The sequence below is a fragment of the Dipodomys spectabilis genome, unplaced genomic scaffold (assembly GCF_019054845.1).
Source record: "Dipodomys spectabilis isolate Male_0828 unplaced genomic scaffold, ASM1905484v1 ptg000018l, whole genome shotgun sequence".
Taxonomy (NCBI): domain Eukaryota; kingdom Metazoa; phylum Chordata; class Mammalia; order Rodentia; family Heteromyidae; genus Dipodomys; species Dipodomys spectabilis.
In genome coordinates this window covers 21,943,571-21,954,100 of record NW_024870695.1, presented here as the reverse complement: position 1 = coordinate 21,954,100, position 10,530 = coordinate 21,943,571, and the positions used below count along the sequence as shown (strand labels likewise).

General features: G+C 48.7%; 1 protein-coding gene across 1 annotated transcript; it reads right to left on the bottom strand.

The window, feature by feature from the left end:
* Positions 1–432: 432 nt before the first annotated feature.
* Positions 433–10,114, bottom strand: Dynll2 (dynein light chain LC8-type 2). Its single transcript, XM_042673613.1, has 3 exons — positions 9,862–10,114; positions 5,685–5,823; positions 433–2,500 (listed from the first exon to the last, which is right to left on the bottom strand). The coding sequence occupies exons 2-3, from the start codon at positions 5,814–5,816 to the stop codon at positions 2,363–2,365; spliced, it is 270 nt and encodes an 89-aa protein (XP_042529547.1). The 5' UTR covers positions 5,817–5,823; positions 9,862–10,114; the 3' UTR covers positions 433–2,362.
* Positions 10,115–10,530: the final 416 nt, after the last annotated feature.

Sequence of the window (10,530 nt, the reverse complement as noted above, 5' to 3'; positions counted from 1 at the left end):
GGCAAAGTTTAGGTTCTATAGTCCATTTTGTTTGGGCACTACTGGGGATTGAACAAGACCTTGTACCTGTCTTGCTTTTTGAAACCAGGACTCATTGCATAGCCCAGACTGGCCTGAAACTCTTAACTCTCCTGTCTCATCCTCCCAAGTTCTGGTATTACATATGTGTACCACCACACCACGTCCCAGTCACTTATCTCAATTCCTTGGGACCTTACTATCACAGAGGTAGTCTCTTTTTTAAGATCCAGCCATAACTAGTGGTAGGAACTATCACTACGTTCCTCTAACAGTTCACCGGCCATTTTATTCCCTAATACATTACTAGTCTAGTCTACCCTAGGTACTCTTCACATACACTCCCCCATCCCCTCAGTGTATAGCATCAATGCTATTCAGCCAACCATCCACCCTCCAAAGAAACCCAAACAGTTCAGAGGTGCATCAATCGACCTTTAATGTCCAAAAGAGGCGTGGATGCAGAGCATAGGAGATGTAGCAGGGTCTCAATCCCTGCTCCAGAAATGGAGAAATGAACACAAACCAGACACTTCCAACTGGCCACACAAAGTTTGGGAGGGCAGGGAGAAACAGATTTGGACATTCATAAAAAAATAAAACCTAAAATCAAACACTCTTGTACCCACTCAAGGGCTTAAATAGGGAACTCAGTCACCGCCCTAGTTCCCACCCGCTCCTGATAGCATTAAAAAGGCTCAGCATACACTAAAGAACTTGGGGAGGGGACATTCTTCTGCCTCCTCCTAACCCCAAGAATGGACTGGAAAAAAAAAATGAGCTAGATACCCCAACCCCAACCCCCCAATGTCAAACCTACAGATGAGTTTTGAATGTGATTCATCAGAATCAGCAGCTCAATCAGCAATGACAACCCTATCCCATTCCCAGGTCATCCTTTGCATCCTCCCTGGAATCTCCTCCCACTCAGCTTCCCTATCTTCTAATATGTCGGACTTCATCACTGCAAGACTCACCTCCTCTGAAGTTCCACCGAAGCTCTTCTCTGCCCTTTATTACTTCCATCTACTTCCCCATAAGAGACTGTAACCATCCACAAAGTCACTTTTCCCCTCCACTGAGACCCAGCTCTAGGGCAGATGGCAGCATGGCCATCTTGTCCCAAAGCTTTCTCAGGGAGCAGGCAACCAAATAGGGCAGCAAATCTGATCTAGATGACTGGGAAGGTGTGTGGGGGTGAGGGGTGGTAGATGGTAACTGGTAACACTTGTCTTCATCCCACAACAGACATACCAAAAGGCTCACTTATAACTAACCGTGTCCCCTACCTACCTATACACCCTAGAGATTCCATCTGTTCTGCCCCCTCCCTCCCCTCTACCCCAGACCCACATACACACATACACAGATACAGATACATACATACACACATACACGCAGAGACATAAAGAAGGGAAACATTGATTTGGTTTGACTGCTAAGACCTAACTAAGGAACTACAGTCATCAGAAATTCCCTTGCCAGCCAACTAACAACAGGGGCTGCTTTAAGAGAACTCCAGAGGAATGAGAAAACCAAGGGTTAAGCAGAGAGCAGACAAAAGAGAATAAAGAAAACTAATCAAGCTAAATCTATCCCCAACATCTTCCTAGTGTGATCTCTGGCAGGAAGAAAAGGTAATCCACGAAGACACAGCCCTTACTTAGAAATCCTGACAAAGACAGCAAGACAAGTCTGCTCCCCACTCCCACACACCACAGAGGAACACATTGCAGGGCCCCTTAAAAGAAACCACCCCCACCCCACACCCTGCCCTAAGCCGTAAAATCACAGTTCAGTGGAATATTTTCCCTGGTACTAGATCAATTCCCCCCATCCTCCTTCCTACCACTCTCTCCTGATCAATCCTAATGCAGTCTTCCAGCAGCCTCCCCGGCCCTCCTAAAACAGCATCACCACCAGGAGAGGCAACTGCAGTTACTTTTACCTCCAGATATCTGTTTCTTTTCCTCAGCCTTCCTAGTCTTTGAGACTTTGTTGAGGAAATTTTATTTTGTATAGGGAGAGAAAGAGAAAAAGGAGGGGGCGGGAGAGATTACTAGTGCAATACAACCAAAAACAAAAAACAAAAAAAACAACAACAAAATTTTTTTTTTTAAATCTCGAAAAATAAACGTAAAGCAGCCTTCTTCCCCAGGCAACTAAACAGAAAGAAGTTTGGTTTTGTTTACTGCGACATACACATGAAATCGAGTATACAGTCCATGCAGTAGCACAGCCATTGGAGAGGACATCCTGATGCTGGCCCCAGTGCAAAACAGTCCCAGCAACGCCGCCTGCTTGCCATCGCTGCCGCCGCCACTGACACCTTCATCATGGCCACCTAGCCTGACTTGAAGAGGAGGATTGCAACTTGACCCAAGTAAAAATAGATGAAGTGCTTTGTCTCATGTGTGACGTAGCTGCCAAAATTTCGGCCCACAATACAATGCCAGGTAGGATTATATTTCTTGTCAAATTCCTGAAGAATAAAAGGGGGAGAAGAAAGGTGATTAGAGGAGCTTAAGAAATCAGAATTGGAGTCTCTCCCTCTCTGAAACTCCAGCACCCACATTCAGTTGTTACTATCCTACCCCAACCAGGGCCTCAGCTACCAAACCCCAGGAGCTCAGGTTCTAAGGCTGGCTAGGACACTCCTCCCCTTATCAATAATGGAACACCACAAAGGCTCCATTATTCCTGTGTGCCAACTCTCTAGCATTCTACACCCTGATCGTCTCTTCTTCCTCTAGCTATTCCACCCCCTCACACCACCACAAGCACACTCAAGTGAGTCTTCAGCAATGCAATGGGATGAGCCAGTGGAAAGAAGGATGACTGCATTTCCATATAGCATGGTAAGTGGGAACTGGTCGCCCACTGCCTCACATGGTACTTAAACTAGCACTTGTAAATGTCAAAAGCCAAGACACTGAAGCAATTGAGGACCAACTATGGAGAGTACAGGGAAATAGTTCTATTAAGCCAGCATTAAAGGCAATCACATATGCCAAGCACCATGAAGGCACTCAATATCAGAACAAGGACCTCCCCACCAATTCTCACTTGTATCAAGGGCCCAAAACCACCTAGGAGATCCCTGTGAGCTAATCGGATAGAGCCTGACAGAGTCTGCGAGTAACCTCAGTTCCAGATGCATCCTGCTGTGGCTATGAAAATGCAGCAACTCTCCACCATGGACACATCAATGCTGTCAATCTTGAGGCTGTTTCACATGGTGTCCCACATACAATGTTTAGCTTCCTAATAGCCTCTATCATCACATAATCCCAAGAGATAGTAAGAAACAGAGGAAACCAAATCCAATGCTCATCTTGAATCTAGACTGTCAGAATATAACAGTCACTTCCCCCTAAAGTGATGGTAAGGCCATCACTTGGCATGAAGCTGCCATCTCTGCTGTATCCTCTATGGTCTCTCTCTAACACACACACACACACACACACACACACACACACACACACACACACACACACACACACAGTTTCTATGGTCTCTCTCTAACACACACACACACACAGTTTCTATGGTCTCTCTCTAACACACACACACAGTTTCTATGGTCTCTAACACACACACACACACACACACAGTTTCTATGGTCTCTCTCTAACACACACACACACACAGTTTCTATGGTCTCTCTCTAACACACACACACATAGTTTCTATGGTCTCTAACACACACACACACACACACACACACACACACACACACACACACACACACACACACACACACACACACACACACACACACACACACAGTTTCTTTCGTAGGACTCCAGTTTCCTCCCTGTAAAACTCAAGGAGATTCTACCTACCATATCTTACTGGCATGGACCATCTTTTTTGAGATGATCAAAAACTGGGCCTAGCCAGGCGCCGGTGGCACACACCTCTAATCCTAGCTACTCAGGAGGCTAAGATCTGAGGATACAGGTGCAAAGCCAGCCCAAGTAGGAAAGACCATGAGACTCTTTATCTCTAATAAAACACCAGAAAACCAGAAATGGTACTATAGCTCAAGTGGTACAGCACTAGCCTTGAGCTGAGGGACAGCACCCAGGCCCAGAGTTCAAGCTCCACAACCACCAACTCACCAAAAAACAAAAACTGGGTCTAGGGCTGGCTCAGTGGTAGAGCGCTTGCCTTGCTTGCATGAGGCCCTGGGTTCGAGTCCTCAGCACCACATAAGCAAAAAGAAAAAAGCCGGAAGTGGCACTGTAGCTCAATTGGTAGAGCGCTAGCCTTGAGCTGAAGAGCTGAGGGACAGCGCCCAGACCCAGAGTTCAAGCCCCATGACTGGACCCAAAAAACAAAACAACAACAAAAAAAAAACTGGGTCTATGCCTGTAGTGGACAAGCGTTGTGGCTAGGAGTCAGGTGGCCCAGATACCCATTTCTTTCTTCCTGCTCAAATCAGCTGAGCCACATTCCCAGCCCAGTGTTAACCATGTTCATTCACACATTCACTAAAGAATTTTTCAGGAACTAAAAGCTTATTCTAATATTAATTTTTCTTAAATTATACAGTATCTGTGAGTTCTACATCTATGGATTCAACAAACCATATACTGAAATATTCAGAAAAAAGTTACATCTGTATTGAATATGTAGTCTTTCCTGTCATTCCTTAAACAATTCAGTATAACTACATAGTATTTGCATTGTATTAGGTATTATATGTAGAGATGATTAAAAGTATGCATAACAGGCTGGGAAGGTGGCTTAGTGGCAGAGTGCTTGTCAAGCATGCAGGAAGACCTGGGTTCTATTCCTCAATACCACATAAACAGAAAAAGCCAGAAGTGGCACTGTGACAAGTGGTAGAGTGCTAGCCTTGAACAAAAGAAGTTCAAGGACAGTGCCCAGACCCTGAGTTCAAGCTCCAGGATTGCCCCCCTCCCCAAAAAAAGTATGCATAAGTGCAAATAATTCATCATTTTATGAGGAACATCATTTCATATAGGTACAGGGAGGAAGGGTGTATCCTGGTTCCAAATCCCCCATAGAAACCAAGAGCATATATGCAAGTCCATTCTTTCCTTAAGACTATAGGGAGAAGAGGATGCCACAGTACCTTATTCCTTTTGCAGCAAACTCCCTACCCTCATGATGATTACTATAAGAATATCCTACTTTTAAGTGGTGCAGTTTCCTGAAAAATTATACTATCCTAATGTTAATTCCAAAGACTTCTGATCTGGGCCAGTAATATTTTATTCTGAACCTTTGCTACATAGTGATTCCCTTCCCCAATGCTTTGTAATCACTAAACTATCTGTAAAATAACATATGTCTCCAGCATGTCTACTAAGAATTGAGAGAGATGGGACAGGAAGGGAATGACAATGATCAAGATGATCATGCTGTGTACTATACACATAAGTTAACACGTTGAAACTCATTTGTACTACTTCTTAAAGGTGTGTGTGTACATATATATGTTTTTTCCTAATATATATATAATTGGTGATTCAGAATCACTCCCTAATTTATCTACTTGGTAAATTCTGCAGGATTTGGTTGCATGTTTGCATGGGATACACCTCTTACTTACATCCTCTGCTCCAATCCTCCCTGAATTACAACTCACTTGCCAATCCCTACCTTTGCCACAAGCTACAGCTCTCTCAGCATACCTTCTTGATATAGGCAGCAATGTCCTTCTCTATGTTGTACTTCTCCATGGCCTGCGTGGCACAGTCAACAGCATCCTGTTGCATGTCCTCAGACATGTCTGCGTTCTTGATCACTGCCTTCCGGTCAGACATGGTGACACTGCAATAAGATAAGAGAGGTGAGGTTGACAATGCCATGCTCTAGGCAATAAACATGACCTGCTGGGTGTGAGGCCTCAATGGGACAGGGGAGTATAGAGGGTAAGTTTTAAGGAAAACACAGACATAAGGCATTATGAGAGGAAGTTCCTAAGTTTTTTAGTGGAAAACATTATCCTTGGAAGTGTTAGAAACAGGAAAAAACCAATCTGCCCCAAGTTTTTATCATGTATAAAGTGAGGGTTTTTTTTCTCTAACTCTTAATAGCTATCAGCTTCTAATTCTCTAAACAGCACTGATATCCAAAATATTGTAACCTATAACCTAGCTGCATCTTTAGGCAAATTACTCAACTTTTTTTTTTTTTTTTTTTTTGCCTGTTCTGGGGCTTGAACTCTGGGCCTGGGCACTGTTCCTGAGCTTTTTGCTCAAGGGTAGCACTCTACCACTTGAGCCACAGCTCCACTTCAGGCTTTTTTCTGTGACTAATTGGAGACAAGTCTCACAGACTTTCCAGTCTCAGCTGGCTTGAATAGTGAACGTCAGATCTCAGCCTCCTGAGGAGCTAGGATTGCGGGTGTGGGCCACTGGTGCCCACCTAAGTAACTCAACTTTTGTATTTTCATTATTAACTAGAAAACAGGGACTACAAGATTTATCCTTAAGCTAATACTACTGGCATAACACCTAACCAGACTATCCCATATTAGTACATCATTGGGATCAAAGCAGAATTAGGAAGTCATTCTTGAATTTCTTTTTTTTTTTGGGGGGGGGGGGGGGTCCGGTTGTGGGCCTGAACTCTGGGCCTGGGCGCTGTCCCTCAGCTCTTCAGCTCAAGGCTAGCACTCTACCACTTGAGCCACAGCGCCACTTCTGGTTTTTTTCTTTTTGCTTATGTGGTGCTGAGGAATCGAACCCAGGGCCTCAGGTATGCAAGGCAAGAGCTCTACCACTGAGCCACCTTCCCAGCCCCTCATTCTTGAATTTCTGATCTTTGTGCCTTAAGTAATCTGGACTTTCTTTGTTATCAATTACTCTCATTTTAGCAATGAGGGCAGCTCTCTATTAGGGGTTATTTAAAAGAATTAACTAAAGTTATATGAGAGCAGCTGCAAACAAGAAGTCTATACCAGGGGTTATAAGCCAAATTCAGCCACCACTATTTTTGTAAAATATAACTTTATATGAGTATGTTATAATGGCAGAGTTGAGTAGTTGTGAGGGTTTTGTTTGTTTTTTGGTCGTCGTGGGGCCCAAACTCTGAGCCTGGGTGCTGTCCCTCAGCTCTTCAGCTCAAGGCTAGCGCTCTATCACTTGAACCACAGCGCCACTTCTGGCTTTTTCTGCTTATGTGGTGCTGAGGAATTGAACCCAGGGCCTAATGCATGCAAGGCAAGCACTCTACCACTGAGCCACCTTCCCAGTAGTTGTGAGTACATTCCATGGAGCCCTGTCCTATACAAACCAAAATAGGTCATACATTCTGAGCCACCAATGTCTGGTAGGGTAAGTAGATAACTTTCTCTAAAGTACCCAAGGCTAATATGTTCTTATGAGATGGAGAAGCTGGAAGTGATGCCATCTTATCCCATCCTTCACTCTGCCTCCCCACTTTCCTCACTAAAATGTTTACAACTCAAAAATCAATCAAATTTTTTAAAGCTCTAGATTCTGGAAAGCTCTAACCAATGAGTTGTCATTTCCCTGAATTTTTGCTTCCTCAAGTAAAATTTATTCACTCAAAAAATAACACCTGAGGATAGAGACAAGTTATCATTCTTATCCTTACAAAAATGTTGAGCCGGGCTCAAGCCTGTAATCCTAGCTACTCAGGAGGCTGAGATCTGAGGATAACGGTTCAAAGCTAACCTGGGCAGAAAAGTCAGTGAGACTCATCTCCAATTAACCACTAGAAAACCAGAAGTGGCGCTGTGGTTCAAGTGGTAGAGCGCTTGCCTTGAGCTGAAGAGTGCAGGGATAACGCCGAAGCCCAGAGTTCAAGCCCCATGACCAAAAAGAACAACAAAAAATGTTGGGACTGAAGGTAAAATGAAGACAGCTTTTCTTTAAAAAGTACCAGAGTGGTGAAAGATTATTATTTTTACCGCCATGTCCCTATGTCTGCTACTTCCACGGATCACAGTATTCTTAGAGAGGAATCTCAAGACCAGCCAGTGCTGCCTGGCTGTCTACAACATGTGAGGCACTTTGCGGGAACAGAGGCAATGACCAACCAAATCCTGTCCTTCGTCCTTGACCATAGTGCCATCAGAGTGGAAACAATTCCCCAAAATACCACTCTGTGGCCAGTCCAATGAACAAAAGATGCTGTCAGTCCATGCTTTTTTGACAGACTACACAGATGCCAGCCTGCTCAAGGAGAGGTCCCTAGAATTCTTTCAACCACTCAGTCCACACTAGCCTCTCCACTGGGTGAACTGAAAGAGAAAGAACTCATGACCATTATTTCAACCTGCATTAAAACCACAGAATGCATGCACACAAACTCCCAGTCCTTGACCACATCCTGGTCTGGCACTGCCAAACTTAGCTAGGTCACTTTAGCAGGCAACCTACACCTACCCCTACACCCCAGTGGAGAAGTTAGTGCCTCCAAAAGAATGAACACTGGACTGCCTGAGGAAAGGTCATAGAATCCATTTTAAAGCCTGTCTATGTGACCTTGAGCAAACAAACATCTTCATTTTTCCAAACCAAAGGTTGAAATGAAAATAAATGGGGCAACCTCAACGAATTTTAAACAAAATACAATAGTGGCATCTGATGTGGCTTTTTATAAGTAAAGTAGTATATAGTGTCACCTGGTGGTCTATTCCAGGTTACCACTCAGAAGGGGGCACTGTTTACAAATCCAGAGGTAGGGGGGTGGGGCCTGGTTAGAGATGATGGAAGTGCAAATATGATCTTGGCACCATTTTGCCAGGAAGCTCACTTGGCTCCACTGCCTCATCTCCAAAGTCCAAAGGAAGAACTTTGTCACAATAATTAAAAGCCATCTTACTCTCCAGGAGTGAGCTTGTAGTTACATAATGCTGGTCTTATGACTACAATGCCCCGATTCTACATCCTTGGCCCCTCTGGAGTCTGATTAGAGGTTAAGGTCCAGCCCGAACCACCCCTGATCCAAGGTGCCAGGAATAAAAAGAATAGGGAGATGCAAGGTGCCAGAGAGAAAAAGACGGGGAGATGCCCGGTCTGGCTCCTCCTCCTGAGGGTGGGGGGCGGGGAAGCAAGGGATCAGGGCCTCCAGATAGACGGATGGCCAGAGGGCCCCAAGCCAGCCGCCTCAGTCACGAGCCAGAGGCTCCTTTGAAAAGCAATGAGGCACTCGAGGGCAGCTCCCAGCTTCAATCCCCAGGCTTGCGATTTAAAAAGGAAAAAAAAAACACCTCGGGATGACACGGACCGCCCTTCTCTCAGCCAACACACAACCCACGTACCTAGCTCGTCCCTCCGGGCCTCCCAGGGGGCCGTGCCCTCCTCCACCCCGTCCTCCCGAGGGCCGCGGCCCCGCAGGGCAGCACCGGTGGAAGGGGGGGGAGGGCGGGGAGGAAGGAGGGAAAGCAGTCGCCTCCCGCCCTCGCCGCCCCGGCCGGGCCCGTCAGCCGCTCTCCCCCGCCAGGCCTGAAGCCGCGCCGGGGTGACCGGGCGTCCTCGGCGGCGGAAAGGACACCCCGGAGGGTGGCGGCGGCGGCGGCGGCGGGAGGAGCCGCGTCACGCCCGAGCCCTCTCCACCCCTTCTCCCCTCAGCCCCAGACAAGCCGCGGCCTCCACGCAGCGCGCCGAGGCTCCCGGCGCGGGAGAGGGTGGCGGTCCCGGGCCCCCCGCGGCGCCACGAGGGTCGCCGGGTCACCGGGTGGCGCGACAGGCCGGCCGGGGAGGGAGGGGCGCCGGCTGGCCAAGCCTAGGCCCCCAGGCCTCGAGGACCACCCTCCCCCCGGCCTCGCGTGAGGCGACGAGGCCGCCGGGGCGCCACGGGTGCGGCCCGGGGCCCGTCCGCACCCACCCCGCTCACCTTCACCGAGTCGAGTCCTCACGGGCCCCGGGGGAGCCGCGATGGGCTGAGGCAGAGCGCGGGCAGGGGCGGTGTCCCCTGGGCTTGTCCTCCTGCAGCCGCCGCCGCCGCCGCGGTGTCCCGCGTCCCCGCAGCCCCGGCCGAACGTTCGCGCCGCCGCCGCCCGCCCTCCGAGCTTCTTTTTCCGCCCCCCGGCCACCCGCGCTCCGCCTCACGACGCCGGCCGGCCCGCCCGCCTCGCTCCTCGTTGGCGTCTCGCCGCTGCGCGCTGCTCCGCCGCCGAACGCGGCCGACGCGCGGCCCCCCCGCCTGAAATAGCGCCCCGCCCCCGCCTCCCCCCCGCCGCGCGCGCCGCCGTCCGCGCTCGCCATTGGCTGCGCCCGGCCGGCCCCGCACTGCGGGCTTCTCCCCGCGCCGCTCTCGCCCCACATCTTGTTTCCTCCCACAATGCCTCGGGGCGGAGGGAGGGGGTGGGGAGGAGGGGCCGCGGAGGTGGGGGAGGGGGCGGGGAGGGAGGGAGGACGGGAAGGGAGCTGTCGCCTGAGGAAGAGGAGAAAAGAAGAATGAAGACCCCTGCGCTCAGGGCTGGCGGGGCCAGGCTTGAAAAGCAATAAGGAGACCCTGCAGGGGGATAGAGGGAAGGGCAGGGGGGAGACTGGAGACCCCCCC